The sequence below is a fragment of the Plecotus auritus genome, assembly GCF_963455305.1.
Source record: "Plecotus auritus genome assembly, chromosome: 9".
In the NCBI taxonomy this organism is placed as follows: Eukaryota; Metazoa; Chordata; class Mammalia; order Chiroptera; family Vespertilionidae; genus Plecotus; species Plecotus auritus.
The window spans coordinates 81,632,425-81,650,296 of NC_137783.1; the positions used below are offsets into that span (position 1 = coordinate 81,632,425).

A 17,872-nucleotide genomic window follows, 5' to 3' on the forward strand; every position below is an offset into this window, starting at 1 on the left:
GCAGTCTTTGCCAGACCTGCTTGGCATTGGTATACAAGGTACAGTGAAAGAATCAGAGATTAGGATAAAAGAGGCAGCTGGGAAGGAACCAGTAAGCAAATATTGTTCATTCCTCGATGTAGGCATTTGTCAACTTCTGTACAAAGTATATACATTCTAGAGAATAGAAAATCCCACTGTGAAAAATGTTAAGTTCCATGAGGTTCCTTAAAAAGCCTTTGCAGCCAGCTTATTTGTCCTTTTGAGGTAGGTTCATTCAAAAAGAAAGTCAGCTTAATACATGTATATATATACATGTCCTATATAATAAAGATGTGATATGCAAATTGAACCTCACGCCCTCACAAGATGGCTGCCTACAACCAGGCCGGCAGGGGGGTTAGTGAGGGATGACTGAACAAGCAGGCTGTGTGGGGTGACCAGGTTGGCAGGGAGGGGCCATGTGGGGTGACCAGGCGGGGGAGGCAGTTAGGAGTGACCAGGCCGGCAGGGAGGGGGCAGATGGGGATGACCTGGCCGGCACCGGGGGGGCAGTTAGGGGAGACCAGGCAGGCAGGTGAGCAATTAGGAGCCAGTGGTCCAAGATTGTGAGAGGGATGTCCGACTGCTGGTTTAGGCCCCATCCCTGGGATCGGGCCTAAACCAGCAGTCGGACATCCCCCAAGGGGTTCCAGATTGGAGAGGGTGCAGACTGGGCTGAGGGGAAACCCCCCCCCTGCCATTGCACCAATTTTGTGCACCGGGCCTCTAGTATACATATATATATGTTTATTGATTTCCAAGAGGAAGGGAGAGGGAGAGTTAGAAACATCAACGATGAGAAAGAATCATTGATTGGCTGCCTCCTGCATGCCCCCTACTGGGGATCGATCCTGCAACCCAGGCATGTGCCCTTGACTGGAATCAAACCCAGGACCCTTCAGTCTGCAGGCAAATGCTCTATCCACTGCTCTATCCCCTGAACCAAACCAGGTAGGGCTGTCAGCTTAATTTTTGCAACACTTGTCAAATTTTGTAGAGGAAGGAAATACAATGGGATTAAGGCCATAGGGAATTATGATTTTACTAGTGGCCTGGTGCATGAAATTTGTGCACATTAAAAGTGGACTAATTAGAGATAATTTAATATTGCTATTTGCCATTTTTCTATAATAGAAGTGTCAGAGATGAAAGAAAATTAGTAAAATATATATGAAAACCTTCCTCCTGTCAGAGTCTAGGGTGCACCACGGGACCCAGAGTCAAGTCCCTGCCTACCCACATGTGCCTCAAAATCCCGTGAGACCCAGACCCGGCCAGCCGCCGCCCCCATTGGGCTAGATCCAGACCTGGCCATTCCCACTCGCTGGGCAGGGGACGTAGCCTAAGGTCCCCTGGCCTGGTGCCAGGACGGGGGGTGTGGCCTGAGGTTCCTCCATCCCAGACCATGGCGGGGGGCGTGCCTTGAGGTCCCCCGTCAAGCCCCACCAGGTGGGGGAGATGGCCTGAGGTCCCCTGTCAAGCCCCGCTGGGTGGGGGCATGGCCTCAGGTCCCCTGGCCCAGCACTGGGAGGGGGGCACAGCCTTAGGTCCCCCATCAAGCCCCACTGGGAAGGGGTTGCGCCCTGAGTTCCCCCGACCTAGCACTGGGAGTGCACCTTGATGTCCCCTGTCAAGCCCCACTGGGTGGGGAGCACGGCCTGAGGTCCCCTGTCATGCCCTGCCAGGCAGGGGGGTGCAGCCTCAGGTCCCCTGGTCCGGTGCTGGGGCGGGGCGTGCGGCCTGAGGTCCCCCGGCCTGCTGCTGGGGTGTGGGGTGCAGCCTGAAGTCCCCTGTCAAGCGCCATGTGTTGGGGGTACGGCCTGAGGTCCCCCAGCCTGGTGCTGGGGCAGGGGGAGCAGCCTGAGGTCCCCTAGCCCAGCACCAGGACGGGAAGCGCACCTTGAGGTCCCGCATCAAGCCCCGCCGGGCGGGGGGCGTGGCCTCATGTCCCCTGGCCTGGCGCTGGGGCGGGGGTTGTGGCCTGAGGTCCCCGTCAAGCCCCTCCAGGTGGGGGCGTGGCCTAAGGTCCCCCGGCCTGGTTCCAAGGTGGGAGGCACGGACTGAGGTCCTCTGTCAATCCCCGCTGGGTGGGAGGTGCAGTCTGAGGTCCCCTGCCAAGCCCAGCTAGGCAGGGGGGCGCAGCCTTAGGTCCCCTGGCCTGGTGCTGGGGCGGGGGGTACGGCCTGAAGTCCCCTGTCAAACCCCACCTGGTGGGGGGTGCGGCCTGAGGTCCCCTGGCCTGGTGGGGAGCAGCCTGAGGATGAGGGGAGCAGCCTGAGGTCTCCTAGTCCAGCACCAGGTGGGGGATGTGGCCTGAGGTCCCCTGGCCTGGCGCCGGGGTTGGGGGCGCAGTCTGAGGTCCCCTATCAAGCCCCACAGGGGCGGGGGAGGGCATAGCCTCAGGTCCCTGCTGATTGCTCGTTAAGACTCCTTATGGGAACTTGGCCTCAGCTGTGGGTGCAGCCATCTTTGTGATGGAGTGATGGTCAAGTAGCATATTCCCACTTTATTAGATAGGATAGGATTCTGATACTAACTAATATAGTTACTAGAGGCCCAGTGCATGACATTTGTGCACTCGGGTGGGGGGAGGGTCCCTCAGCCCAGCCTGCGCCCTTTAGCAGTCAGGGGCCCTCGGTGGCTGTCTGACTGATGGCTTAGGCCCGCTCCTCACGGGCCTAAGCTGCAGTCGGACATAGTGCTGCTATGGAGGCGGGAGAGGCTCCTGCCACTGCTGCTGCACTCACCAGCGTTCAGCCCGGCTTGTGGCTGAGTGGTGCTCCCCCTGTGGGAGCACACTGACCACCAGGGGGCAGCTCCTGCGTTGATATCTGCCCCCTGGTGGTCAGTGCGCGTCATAACGACCGGTCGTTCCACCGTTTGGTTGCTTTCCATATTACCCTTTTATTATATAGGATTTAACATGTTTATTAACTACTATTGGACAGTCACTGGGCTATATGTTGGGATATAGATATCAATTACTTTCCATAAAGATTAATAATATAACATGTTACAGATAAGTAACTGTTATAAGGACTCTAAGAGAGAGATGCACAGGGTATTACAACAAAAGAACATATGATTGTGCATTTGATTATTGTCCACATGCCTAAAATAATGATGCAAACCTTACATAAAAATTATTTTCTAGTTATATCACTGTATATTAATTTAGCTTAGTCTAATACTTATGAATACGATAATTAATCTCATAAGAAAATTCAAAACTAGAATATATTCAGATATACATAATGTCTTGTGGAGCACACTCATAGCTTAGAAAATATTGTATGTAAATTTAAGATTGTTAACATTGAAATACGATAAAATTTCAGTTGTGACATCAGTATGATTTGCTCAAAATAATTTTTTTAAATTAAAAAGCAACATTGTTATTAAAGGCTTTATTTTAGGAAGTACTAATCTATGGCAAACAGTGGAGATCTCTTAACCTACACATCTATTACAAATTAGTTTTATAAAAGGAAATAGTTTAGTATGCCTGCTGTAAATATGATTGATAAACCCAAGGCAGCAGACACATAAACTGCAGGTTTAATCCTGGTTGGGGCATGTAGGGGAGGCAACCTATTTTTCTTTCTTTCTCACATGGTTGTTTTTCTCTCTATTGCTCTCTCGCTCTGGCTCTCTCCCTTCCTCTCTATTTTTTTATTTTTTTATTTTTTTAAAATATATATATTTTATTGATTTTTTACAGAGAGGAAGGGAGAGGGATAGAGAGTTAGAAACATCGATCAGCTGCCTCCTGCACACTCCCCACTGGGGATGTGCCCGCAACCAAGGTACATGCCCTTGACCGGAATCGAACCTGGGACCCTTCCGTCCACAGGCCGACACTCTATCCACTGAGTCAAACTGGTTAGGGCCCTTCCTCTCTATTTAAAAAATCAATAAAAAAAATATCCTGGGGTCAGGATTAAAAAAACAACATTGTTCTGCACTGGTCTATTTGTCCTGATAAAATCTTCAATCCTTCCAATACTATTAACCGAGCAATCACTGCATTAGTAGTGATAGTGGAGTAATGCTCCCTGCCATTGATTTTATTTCACATCTGCTCTTCATATTCATACTAAAAATATGCATCCTGAAGTTTGCAGCAGAGGTGACAAAATCCATTACAGATGGGTCATCCTTGTCCCATATGAACTCAGCTCCATCACCTATTTCTGCTAAATGAACTTTCAAAGTCTCATTGCTCTTTGAAAAAGATGTGCATTGCTCTTTACATCTAGAACCTGCTGGTTTTTCAGACCTAACAGATTAATTTTGTTGATCTGATACATTGGTTTCTTCTTTGACTCTGTACTTCAGCCCAGTACAGCAGAACTGGAGATTTCCTTTTTCCCCATAGTTTGCCCATTGTCAAAAGATAGATCTGATACCAGCTTTAAAAAGCTTGGTCAAAAGTTTAACTGTCCCGGCCAGTGTGGCTCAGTGGGTGAACGTTGACCTATGAACCAGGAGGTCATGGTTCTATTCCCGGTTAGGGCACATGCCCAGGTTGTGGGCTCGATCCCCAGTTGTGGGGAGGGGGGGCAGTGCTGGAGGCAGCCAATCAATGATTCTCTGTCATCATTCATGTTTCTATCTCTCTCTCCCTCTCCCTTCCTCTCTGAAATCATTAAAAAGATTGGGGAAAAAAAGTTTAACTGGATTGTATCCAGTTGATTTAGCTCCTTTGTGGAAATAGGTTTAATGTCACCATCTTCATTCAATGCCCTGTTCTGGCTTCAGCTTCCACTGGTTCCCAGGAAGCTTCAGCGTCAGCTCTCTCAGTATATACTATTTAATTGTTTTTCAAACAACTGGTTGAAATGCCCAAATGATGCAAAGAATGGGTTCTGAAGGTGTGTTATGAATTGTACAGCCAGGAAAAGTTTTCTGGGTTGGTTTGGGGTGACATTCATAATACTCAGTTACACCCTTTTTGAGAGTGGTTACTTGCCCAACATAACCAGCAGCTCCACTCTCAATAAGAGGGACATCAGGTGCCAGGCACATCCTATTAATATGGTCTCAGGCAGCTCTGCTATGAGCTGCCTGATATAAATTGTCAAAAATACTCCACATCATAGTTGGGCTTCATGTTGCTGTCATGATGGGCTGTGATATTAGCTTTCAGGTAATACTGTAGTACACTTTCTTTGGCAACCTGGACCTTTGATCTTCTAAACTAGAAGATCTTTTGAAATAAAAACTGCCAATTGAGATTGCTGACATCAGCAGTATCCATATCAATTATGTTGATGTGGCAGAACTCAGTGAGCACAAGGTTTCAAGGAGTTCACAGCTGATACTACCCAGGCAGCCCCTGCGACAGAGCCATGGTAGGACAACCAGGAGCATGATGGGAGCCTTAATTTTTAAATGTACTCTTCTTACCTTCAAGAGTACCTGCCATGGCTGGTGTGGCTCAGTTGGTTAGAGTGTGAACTCTTCGGTGCACTGGTTATGGTTCGAGTCCTGGTACGGGCACATACCTAGGTTGTGGTTTGATCTGTCCAGGCACATGCAGGTGCATGTGGGAGGCAACAGATTGCTGTTTCACTCTCTCTCTTCTCTCTCCCCCTCTCTCTCCTTCTCTCTCTCTCTCTGTCTTTCTCATCAATGAAAAACATATCTTTTGAGTGAGGATTAAAAAAAAAAAAGAATATGTCCATTAATGCTGAATATTCAGGACCTCATAAATGGAACTGTAAAAATTGTAATCTTATATATTTATATGCCATAATTACTGTTATGGGTCTTAGAAGTAATTTTGCTTTTCAAAATAAATATTCTCTTTATAATCTTGTTATTCTAATAAATTCACTTTTTAAACGTACCAAGAAACTTTGGATGACTTTAGGTCTAATGCCAGAAATAGTGAATTATTAAAGATGGAATGAATGATTGTTAGGTTATATAATCTCTGTCTCTACTACTCAACTCTGCTATTTTATTTCCAAAAACAGGTGGCTTGCAGAATTTTGCTCATGGACTATTGTTTGCTAATTTCTGCTCTATGAGAAGGAGATTAATTAATAGTAATTCCCCCAAAGGAATTATTTATATTTATATAGTTGCCATTCCAAGTGTCCTTAATTAATTTTTTTAAAGATTTATATGTGTTTATTTATTTATTTTATTTTCAAATAGGAGCACCCAGGCTAAAATGTCAAGAACTCTTGAATTATATCATGGATACAGTGAAAGATTCATCTAATGGTGCCATTTATGGAGCCGATTGTAGCAATATATTGCTCAAGGACATTCTTTCAGTGAGAAAATACTGGTGTGAAATATCTCAGCAACAGTGGCTAGGTATGTTTTGAAGTTTGTTCTTAATGAATTTTTCCTTGTGAAATGATATTTCACCAAAAGAGTAATCAGAGTCTTTCTGTATCTCTAAATGACCTCACAGTTTAACATTACTTTAATGAAATGAAATGATTACAGAATTTGACTCTAAGTTTGCATTTATTATGTGCTTCCTAAATTATTTTCACTGAAAACATATTAGGTGTCTGCTATCAGAACTGGAATTATAGAATTGAAAGATGCTATCTCCTAGCCTCAAGGACTTGATAGACCAGTGGCAGAAAAAAATAAGTAAACCAAAATTACAGTGCAATATGATATTTGGGTGCAGTGAGTTCACATATCAATGACACTTAAACTCAACCATGATTAAGGTAGAAAGAAGAAAACAAAAACAGAGGTATGTCATAAAAGTGAAAGCAAAAGAGTTTTAAGTTGAAAGGAGTGTGACATTTCAGTATTGTAGAAATGGTAAGACGTAAAAGGATCCATTGGCTTGGCAATTAGCAGGACACTGAAAATGGAAATCAAAAGTGTTAGCATAGGTTATGTAGGACACAGTGTGACTTATAAGATTAGTAGAGTGGGTGCCAGGGAGGAATCTAGTGCTGTTGACAATTTTTAGGTGAGAGGTACTGAGAGATCACAAAGGAAGGAAGTTATGGTCAGAGACGGAAAGATTTGAGTTTATTAATTTCAAATGTGGAACATTTCTGGGTCTAAACGGGTCATGGGTACCAGGAAGGAACCTCATATGTTGACAGTTTGTTAAGTGAAAGGTAATAAATGACCACAAAGGAAGGAAGCTGTGGTCAGAGAGGGAAACATTTGATTTCATTGACTTCAAAGGTGGAAGCACTTCTGGGTTTGAATGGTTTAATGAAAAAGGAATTTAGCTCTATCAAGGTCACTTTAAGCCAGATGTCAAAGTCTTCCAATACAATCACCTCTGAAAATTTAAAAACTCAGTATTTTCATTGAAAAGTATTCAAGATAAATTGTGCTAACTAAATTAAAAGACATTTATCTTTATTCTTTACTGTCAGTTTATCATTTCAAAATGAGATATATGTGAACCATAAAATCATGACCTAGTCAGTGCCCTGTATTACACTCTTCTGTTCCCACATGAATAAAAGCCTGCTCAGCTGTTGCATTAATTTCTAAGGCATCATCTGATCCTTTGCTGTAGCTCTGAACACAAGGTTAGTTTTATCCCAAACATAGCCTTCAACAAAGCTTGTGGCAGCCTTTGGAGAATAGGCCAGTAATATCTTAGCATGCTCCAACAAGTCTCTCACCAAAGTGGTCCACCCTAAGTATTTAGGATATTTGCAGATTTGAATTTTAGATTGTTACTTGTAACCATAGTTTTCACTAGGAAAAAAAAAAAAAAAAGGCAGCCCTTCTTTTACTATGATTCCATCATTTGGAATATTCTCTGAAATCCTTTTTTATTTTTAAGCAAACTACTACCACTTGTAATAATCAGCCCTTTTGTTGAATTATTTTTCTAGTTAGCTCCCTTCTCTGAAACTTATTTCTCTAAGGAGGACTCTGCTCAAGAAGTGAAGTTTACATTCAAAATACCTATTTGGTAGTAGTGGTGGTTGAAGCTATGGTTATGATGAGATTGTCAAGAGAGAGAGTTTAGTGTGAGATGAGAAGATGGCCTAGGACTGAGTCAACATTTCCGTATAAATTTCTACAAAAAAAACTGCTGGGGTTTTGATAGGGATTGCATGGAATGTATTGAACAATTTAGGAAGAAGAGACATCTTAATATCGAAGAGCCTTCCAGTCCATAAACATGATATATTTCTCCATTTATGTAGGTCTATTTTGATTTATGGATAGCAATGTTATCATTATCGGTAAATAGAATTTGTATATTTTTATTAGATTTATATTGCAGTAGTTTGTAAATTTTTATTGTTTCTAAGAAAATAGATCTTAAAAGTTCTCATCACAAGGAAAACATATTGTAACTATGAGTGGTGATGGATATTAACTAGATTTACTGTGATCATTTTGCAGAATACACCAATCATATTGTACACCTGAAATTAATATAATATGCCAATTATATCTCAACAATATTAATCCTTTAAAAAAGGAAAGATCTCAAGTCAATGATCTGAGTTTCTATCTCAAGAAACTAGAAAAACAAACAAACCCTTCCCCATTGGTGTGTTTCCGCATTGACCTGTGAACTAGGAGATCGTGGCTCAATTCCCTGGTTGCACGCTCCATCCCCTAATAAGATGTGCAGAAACGTGAGATGCATTGAGACCTATCTCCCAACACAACGAAAAGCAAAGCTGCTAATGCAGGTTCTTCCCATAAAGAGATAATTAGAGCCCTGGCAGAGTTGCTTTTTTTCCAGACTGTTGTTTTTTAGACATGTTTCTATAGTGAGCCTTGGGAGAAAGAGATGTTGATAGAGATGATTAATGGCTTTCTCCAGAGCAAAGGACAAGTTTGCTTAATATTATTATTATTTTTTTAAAAAATGTATTTTTACTGCTTTCAGAGAGGAAAGGGAGAGGGAAAGAGAGACAGAAACATCAATGATGAGAATCCTTAATTGGCTGCCTTCTGCATGCCCCCCCTCAGGGATAGAGCCTGCAACCCAGGCATGTGCCCTTGATTGGAATTAAACCTAGGACCCTTCAGTTTGCAGGCCGACACTCTTGCCACTGAGCCAAACCAGCTAGGGCAAGTTTGCTTAATAATTATAAGCTTGGGGTTTCTCTCCATAGCTCAGTGTTCATACCTGTTTCACCTGTCCCTCTTCACTTTGCTTTTGACATTGAGGAATTTATGCAATAATGAAGGTACCTACTATTATTTCTGTGAGAAATAAATTGTCTACTATTACTCCAACGGCATTAAGACAAAACAAAACAAAACTGGAATGTGCACTGTGTCAAGTGCTTTGTTAGGCCTAGATGAAGTAACACAGGGTTAGAGAAGTTAAGTAGCTTATCTGAAGTCTGGCTCTCAAACGTGTTTGTTCTCTGGTGCTTAAGTTGTTCCTGTCTTGAATGCAACTTATATAAAATACAATTAAATATTGATGGAATGCTTTCACTGTAAAATAGTATAATTTAAATATTTTATGTGGAAATATTGAAACTTAAATTGTGACATTTAACTTAAATGATTTGATACTTTTCTTTTTACAAAGCATAATTAACACATTTTTGTTTTTTGTTTTTTTTTAAGAATTGTTTTTTGTGTACTTCAAGCTATATCTCAATCCTTCACAAGACGTTAATAGAGTTTTAGTAGCTAGAATCATTCATGCTGTGACTAAAGGATGCTGTACACAAACTGACGGATTAAATTCCAAATTTTTGGATTGTTTTTCCAAAGCTATTCAGAATGCAAGGTAATTTAATCTCTTTTTGTATTTTATTGAAAATCCATTTGATCTTGAAAACTTATGTTTTTGATTCAGTAACTAAAAATTCTACCAACTTTTAAAACTTGGCTTATTGTAGTAGAACTAGTGGATTCCCAAAGGAAGTACTAGTTAGGTCCAACACTTCCTGAATATCCAGTATATGGAACATGAAATGATGTTCCTAAGTGAGACATCTTTCTTGCTTTTCTAATGGCAGGAAAGCTAAATGCCCTCTAAGTAGTTTTATTTTCCCATTTCTGAGAATAAGAATAAAATAAAATAGTATATTTTGGAAATATCAGTACCTTATATTTGTGTGGTATTACCCACTTTTTAATGTGAAACTTTTTATAAATGGTAGGGATTACAGATCAGTTTTGTGTAATTTTAGACAATGTTCCAGAAGCAGGGAGAGCTAACAGGAGTGATGCTTAGCACCAAGGAAGAACTTTTTTTTGTTGCTATGTAGTGCTGCTCTGATTTTTTTTTTTTTTTTTTTTTTTGTGTGTGTGTGTGTGAATAGTTCTGAAACTAAGACTGTTATTATTTGAAAATTAGATATTGTTTTATTTCAGCATGCAACTTCATAACTGTCTTCAGTTTGTGTATTTTTCCCCCTGTTATACCAAGTTGAATCTGTTTATTTTCTTTCACAGACAAGAACAGACCTCTACAGGTTTAAATCATATTTTAGCAGCATTTATTATCTTCCTCAAGGCTTTGGCTGTTAACTTTCGAATTAAAGTGTGTGAGTTAGGAGATGAAATTCTTCCTACCTTTCTTTATATTTGGACCCAACATAGACTTAATGATTCCTTAAAAGAAGTAATTATTGAATTATTTCAACTACAAATTTATATTCATCATCCAAAGGGAGCCAAAACCCAAGAAAAAGGTATAAAGGAAGTTTTTGCTGTTTTGAATTTGATTCTTCATTGAAACATAGAGGCTTAATCATGAAATCGGTATTTGGTAGGAGGTAATGACCTACTTTTGGATTGCTGTGCTTACTGATGATATTAGTCATGATGATACTTTTCACACACATGTTTTTAGAATTTGGAGCTGTGGTAGAAAATCATATTTTGCCTTAACTGTTTGTTTAGTATAATGCTAGGTATTATGAAGAATACAAACAAATATGAGCTACTATTCCCTCTAGGAGTTAATTATGCAGCAATAATTAGTTGCTGAGAGGTATGACATAGACTAAGTGTAAAAGAATTTAGAGAAGGCATGGTCTTATTTACCCACACATTGCTTTTATTAGAAGATAAAATAGATAAATATGGACTGAAAATAGCCAATCAGGTTAGTCAGTTCCCAAGGAAGATTTATACATATAGCCTTAAACCTCATAGTTACTCCAGGCCCCTGTTTACTGGGAAACCAGAAATGAATGAGCCATGCACTTTTAATCCTTCACATTTGTCTTTTATCAAGAGAGTATTGCTTGGATGGTGTAGCTCCATTCAGTAGACAGGAACTTCATTGGGTGGACCTGGAACAGAATGAGTTTTCTCATGCTCAGCCTGAGTTTGCCTTTGGGCTTATACTAGCCCTTGGACCAATTCATCATGACTAGTTTAATGACCTTATTAAGATATCATGCTGCATTGAGTAATAGTCCCTAAAATGAGGGAGAACTGCTGTAGCCACTTTTTAAAATCAAAAGTAGCTGTGTGTATTACATGAGTTCTAGTATGTATGGTTAGATATATTTTTAACCCATGAAACCACTGTGGGTCAAAGAATGGTAATTTTTCTTAGTTTATTATCTTTCACATAGCTCACACCAAGATGAAAGTCAGGTTTATTAGGAGATGGTGTGACATGTGTAGGGTTTTAGTTAACTGCATATTAGGATGAATTAAAAATTGTCAGGATAATGAAGCTGCCAGAAATGCTACTGTAGTGTAAGGCTAAGTAAGTAGATTTCGTGTTTTCTGTTTTGTTTCTGGGAAGTAATAGCCCATTGTCCCCCATACTGGTCAGATCACAGTGGAAGTATTATGTTCATCAGATTTTGTAAAGTCAGCATTTTAAGGGTTAGCATTTTAAATTGCTGAGTAATAAGTTGACTGGAGTGTTTCTAAGGAAAGAGGACTGGGATGATGAGAATTTTGGGTTATTTGTACACTAGTTGAAGGGACTGGTAAGTTTCTCTCTTAGACATACAGATAATTTGGTCCTCATACAAAAGAGGGAAATATCAACTATTTATTTCAGGGGAGAGCAGAAATTAGAGAAAGTTTGCTTGAGATTTTGATTGAATTGAGTAGAGAAAGTTTAGATCAGAATATGGAAGAATTTTATAACAAATATAATTAACTGTGAAATGGACATGGCAGTATGAAGTAGATCTTATCAAATATATTGTCAGAGGAGGTTTTAGTACTGAATAGAATGTTGGACCAGATGTCTTCTAATGTTGTTCTCACCTTAACAGATGAATAATTTTGTGGGAATTGGTGGTACAAATGGAATATATGTATATAATTATATATATAATTTTTTGAATTACAGGTGCTTATGAATCAAGAAAATGGAAAAGTATCTTATACAACTTATATGATCTGCTAGTTAATGAGATAAGTCACATAGGAAGCAGAGGGAAATATTCCTCAGGATCTCGTAACATTGCTGTCAAAGAAAACTTGATTGACTTGATGGCAGATGTTTGTCACAAGGTACAGTAGGTCTTGTCACATTTTAAAATTTCTTGTTAATTTTTTTTTACTGGGCTTTTAAAATCTGTGTTCTGATAAAAAGCCTGTAAAATTGCTTTGTACATGTAACTACTCTTTTCAAAGCACCATAAATATTTAGAATTGCCTTCTGACTTAAAAGGTAACTGTTCTGCATATTATAAATTTAGTGAAAAGTGATGATGAAGTTTTTCATTCTTAATATATTATCTATAGGAAATAAGATTACCCTAACCCTAATGTTTCTTTTTTGTTGTTGTTTTGTTTTTTGTTCTACTGAGTTAGAAATCACAGGATAAAATTTTTTATTTTAAAGTGTACAATTTAGTGGTTTTAAGTATTTTTACTGTGCTTCATACCCATCACCTCTATTTAATTACAGAACATTTCCCCAAACAAACTTTTCACCTATTAGTGTCAGTACTAATTCCCCAATTCTTCCAGTCCCTAGCAACACACCACTAATCTACTTTGTCTATGGATTTTTCCTAATTTGAACATTTCATGTAAGTACAATCATTCATAAGTGGTTTTTTTATGACTGGCTTCCTTCACTTAGCATAATGTTTTCAAGTTTTAATCGTATTTTACCTTGAATCAGTATTTCATTTTTTTAAAAATAAATCTTTATTCAGATTATTACAATTATTTCTCCTTTTCCCCCCCATAGCTCCCCTCCACCCATTTCCCACCCCACCTTCTGCCCTTACCTCCCCCCCACTGTCCTCATCCATAGGTGTATGATTTTTGTCCATTCTCTTCATGAACCCCCCATACCCCTTTCACCCTGAGAATTATCAGTCCACTCCCTTTCTATGCCCCTGATTCTATTATATTCACCAGATTATTCTGTTCCTCAGGTTTTTAATTCACTTGATTTTTAGGTTCACTTGTTGATAGATATGTATTTGTTGTTCATAATTTTTATCTTTACTTTTTTCTTCTTCCTCTTCTTTAAGAACACCTTTCAGCATTTCATATAATACTGGTTTGGTGGTAATGAACTCCTTTAGCTTTTTCTTGTCTGTGAAACTCTTTATCTGCCCTTCAATTCTGAATGATACCTTTGCTGGGTAGAGTAATCTTGGTTGTAGGTTCTTGCTATTCATCACATTGAAAATTTCTTGCCACTCCCGTCTGGCCTGCATAGTTTCTGTTGAGAAGTCAGCTGACAGTCGTATGGGTTCTCCCTTGTAGGTAACTAACTGTTTTTCTCTTGCTGCTTTTAATATTCTCTCTTTGTCTTTTGCTCTTGGCATTTTAATTATAATGTGTCTTGGTGTGGTCCTCTTTGGATTCCTTTTGTTTGGGGTTCTGTGCGCTTCCTGGACTTGTAAGTCTATTTCTTTCACCAGGTGGGGGAAGTTTTCGGTGATTATTTCTTCAAATAGGTTTTCAGTATCTTGCTCTCTCTCTTCTTCTGGCACCCCCATAATTCTGATGTTGGTACGCTTGAAGTTGTCCCAGAGTCTTCTTACATTATCTTCAACTTTTTGGATTTTTTTTTTTGCTTTTTGCTTTTTCGGTTGAGTGTTTTTTGCTTCTTTGTATTTCAATTCTTTGACTTGATTCTTGTGTTCCTCTATTCTGTTTCTGGGTCTCTGTATAATATTTTTTATTTCAGTCAGTGTATGTTTAATTTCTAGTTGGTCCTTTTTCATATCTTCGAGGGTCTCGTTATATTTATTGGCCTTTTCTAGGATATTCTTAAAAAGTCTTATAACCGTGGTTTTGAATTCTATATCCAGTCGTTTGTTTTCCTCCATTTCTTTCATTTGTGATGTTTCTTTGTGGCCGCGTTTTTACTGCTTCCCTGAGTTGGTAGGGTAGATTTGTGTGCTAGGTTTCCTATATGGCCCAGTGGGTCGGCCTCCCCAGTTAACCTGAGGTGGACACTCTTGGTGCACCCCTTTGTGGACTGTGTGTACAGCCTTGTTGTAATTAAGTCTTTATTGTTGTTGGTATCACTGGGAAGAATTGACCTCCAGCCCAGTTGACTGTAAGGATCAGCTGTGTCTATGCTGCAGAAGTTCGGTGCTGGAGACAGCCTTATAGGATTAGACTTGCCAAATTGCAATAGGCTCTGTGCTCAGCTTGGATGGGGTGGAGTCTCAGTCTTGGCTTCCTGTCAGCCTTGCCCTTGCGCGCATGTGCGCTTTCAGTCCTCCGCCTTCCCCAGCTCGAGTCTCTGCCTGAGAGTCCAGACTCCCCCAACAAGAGCATGGGTCCCCAGGGGCTCGCCTGGAACTGGGGTTCACTGCAGTCAGAACTGGGGCTCAGTGCAGTCAGGAGCTTCTGACTCCCTTCCACTAGGGAAAGCCCGTGGCAACCTCCGCAGCCTTTGTGCGCACTGGCGCGCGCGCGCTTTCAGTCCTCCGCCTTCCCCGGCTCCCGAGTCTCTGCCCGAGAGTCCAGACTCCCCCCACAAGAGCGTGGGTCCCCAGGGGCTCGCCTGGAACTGGGGTTCACTGCAGTCAGAACTGGGGCTCAGTGCATTCAGGAGCCTCTGACTCCCTTCCACTAGGGAAAGCCTGTGGCAACCTCCGCAGCCTTTGTGCGCACTGGTGCGCGCGCGCTTTCAGTCCTCCACCTTCCCTGGCTCCCGAGTCTCCGCCCGAGAGTCCAGTCTCCCCCCGTAAGAGCGTGGGTCCCCAGGGGCTCGCCTGGAACTGGGGTTCAGTGCAGTCAGAACTGGGGTTCAGTGCGGTCGGGGGCTTCCTTCCCCCTTCCGCCAGAGAAAGTCCGCCAGGCTCTCAGCCGCCCTTCCTCTCTGCGCACACAAAGACCCTTTGCCGTACCTCCAATTCTCTGTGAGCTTTTCTCTTTCCTTCTAGTTGTAGAATTTTCACTCAGCCAGCTTTCCTGTGGTTCTGGATGGTGTCCGTTCTGTCTTTTAGTTGTAGTTTTGAAATTGTTGTGCGAGGCAGCAGTTTAGGTGCTTACCTATGCCGCCATCTTGGTTTCTCTCCAAACCAGTATTTCATTTTTAAAAATTGCTGAGCTCTAACGGGTTTGGCTCAGTGGATAGAGCATCGGCCTGGGGGCTCAAGGTCCCAGGTTCGATTCCGGTCAAGGGCATGTACCTTGATTTTGGGCACATCCCCAGTAGGGGGTGTAGGAGGCAGCTGATTGATGTTTCTCTCTCATCTGTGTTTCTAACTCTCTCTCCCTCTCCCTTCCTCTCTGTAAAAAATCAATAAAATATATTTTGAAATTTTAAAAAAATTGCTGAGTAATATTCAGTTGTGTGGCTTTTACATTTTGTTATCCATTCATCATTTGATAGTTTAATGTTTCTGAAGTAAAACTTTTTCCCTCAAGATTTGGTTAATATTCTAGATAATTTTACTTGTCAGTGTTTTCTTAATGCAAAATTTATGATTTAATTCCTTTGAAAAAAGAGGTTTTTGCTTTGCTTTTAAATATCTTGGTTTTTTTTTTAGTAAATGTTACCAGGAAATAAAGCTAATACTCTTTTTGGTAATATTTGCTCTCTAGAGAGCCATGGCAGTCATGCAAAATTGTTTGTTACTTTATGACTTCCTTGTATCTTCATTTGAGGAGTAACATTGTTTTTTGTTTTTGTTTTTAATTTTTTTTAGACATTGTTTTCTAATAGTTCATTAGAAATAGTTTAATAGCAATATAAAAAAATAGATCTTTATTTTTTTATTTTACAGGTTTTTAATGAAGATACCAGATCTTTGGAGATTTCTCAGTCTTATACTACCACACAAAAAGAATATAGTATACCTTGCAAAAAGAGGAAAATAGAATTAGGCTGGGATGTAATAAAAGATCATCTTCAGAAGTCACAGAGTGATTTTGAACTTGTGCCTTGGTAAAATATAACTTTTTTCCCTCTTTCAGTGTTATTTTAGTCTCATTTAGTTTTTCTCACAAAGACCTCCTTTAATCTTATTAGCCGTAGAATAATTCCCCTGGGCAGAAAGAGGTCATTTGCTCCCAAACCATTCACTGACAAAGGGAGAATGATTGTCAGGACTTGTTGAGATCCACCACCATGGCTCATCAGCTGTTGCAGGGACAGGGCCACTTTTCTTAAGCATATTGCCATAGCAAGTAATAAGCGAGAATGGGTGCCTACTGGGCAATCACTAGTGTGTCTCATGGAATTCATTCAGTTGTATACCTCAGTACAAAGAGACTTAACATGCATAGCACCTTTTTGTAGAATTATATTAGGAAGAAATTAAGGATGCCTTAGCCGGTTGGGCTCAGTGGATGGAGTGTCAGTCTGCAGACTAAAGGGTCCCTGGTTCGATTCCCGTCAAAGGCACGTACGTTGGTTGCAGGCTCCTCCCGGGCCTGGGCCCTAGTCAGGGCTCCTGCAGGAGGTAACCAATGGATGTGATGTGTTTCTCTCACATCGATGTTTCGCTCTGTCTTTCCCTCTCCCACTCTCCCTAAAAATCGATGGAAAAATATCCTCAGGTGAGGATTAACAAAAAGAAAAAAGAAAGAAATTAAAGATAACATTCAGAAATCACATATATTTGGAACTTATGCTGTGACAGAAGGCTATTTTTTTTCTTATTTGCTATGTCCTTTAGTCTCATATAGTATTCACAATTATTTAAATAATTAAATAATCAGTGGAATTCTGTGGGGGGAAAAATAAAGTTGGTCTGGTAGAAATCTTCAGAATTCATCCAGTTCAGCCTGTTTGCTGTACTAAAGAGAAAGTGAAACAGAAAGGTTAAGCAGTCTTCCTAGGGACTGTTAGAAATTTGAAGATTACAATCAAACCTTGATTAGTGTTCTTTTGATATTTACTATGTTGATGTAATGTTTAAACATAATTGAGTTGTGCGGGGGAAAGTGTATTTATTTAGATACCTCTTGCTTAAGCTCATGTTTGTTTTATGTAGTTGAGGGTGCCTAATTCAGATTTGTTAATTTGTCCATTCAGTAAAGAGTTATTTATTGAACACCTGCTATGTAACATTAGAGATACAGAAGTGAATAAGATAAAGTTTCTATTCCTGAGTAGCACCCATTTTGGAGAACTCACAGCAAATATTTATTGAATTAACTGAATTAATGTCAAGGGAAGACAGTTTTTTTGAGGTTTTGTTTGTTTTCCTGTTTTGAAGGAACATTATCGGTGGCTGAAGAACAGGGATGGGTGCAATAACGCAGGAGTATAATATTGCTAATTTAGTTTTTCTTTAAAGTTTTTGTGTAAGGGAAATATAGCTTACCCAGGTGGCAAAAAGCTGTCACTTCTTGACACTTTAGGAAGTAGGGCCTAATAAAAATTAAGAGCCAGGTTATTGTGAGAACAGTATGGAAAATACTGATGGTGATATTCTAATTAGGGTATTATAAATGGTACTGTATCTATATGTTTTTTAGTTTGTTAGTGGAATTGAGTAATTTTCAA

The 17,872-nt window shown here is 40.4% G+C and overlaps 1 protein-coding gene across 1 annotated transcript in view; it reads left to right on the forward strand.

Moving 5' to 3' along the window:
- ATM (ATM serine/threonine kinase) overlaps nucleotides 1-17,872 on the forward strand; it is a 158,200-nt gene that overhangs the window by 10,017 nt on the left and 130,311 nt on the right. Inside the window, exons 5-9 of the mRNA XM_080641742.1 lie at nucleotides 6,187-6,351; nucleotides 9,577-9,742; nucleotides 10,414-10,652; nucleotides 12,284-12,447; nucleotides 16,146-16,306. Coding sequence (XP_080497868.1) covers nucleotides 6,187-6,351; nucleotides 9,577-9,742; nucleotides 10,414-10,652; nucleotides 12,284-12,447; nucleotides 16,146-16,306 — 895 coding nt within the window. The remainder of the gene's footprint in view (nucleotides 1-6,186; nucleotides 6,352-9,576; nucleotides 9,743-10,413; nucleotides 10,653-12,283; nucleotides 12,448-16,145; nucleotides 16,307-17,872) is intronic.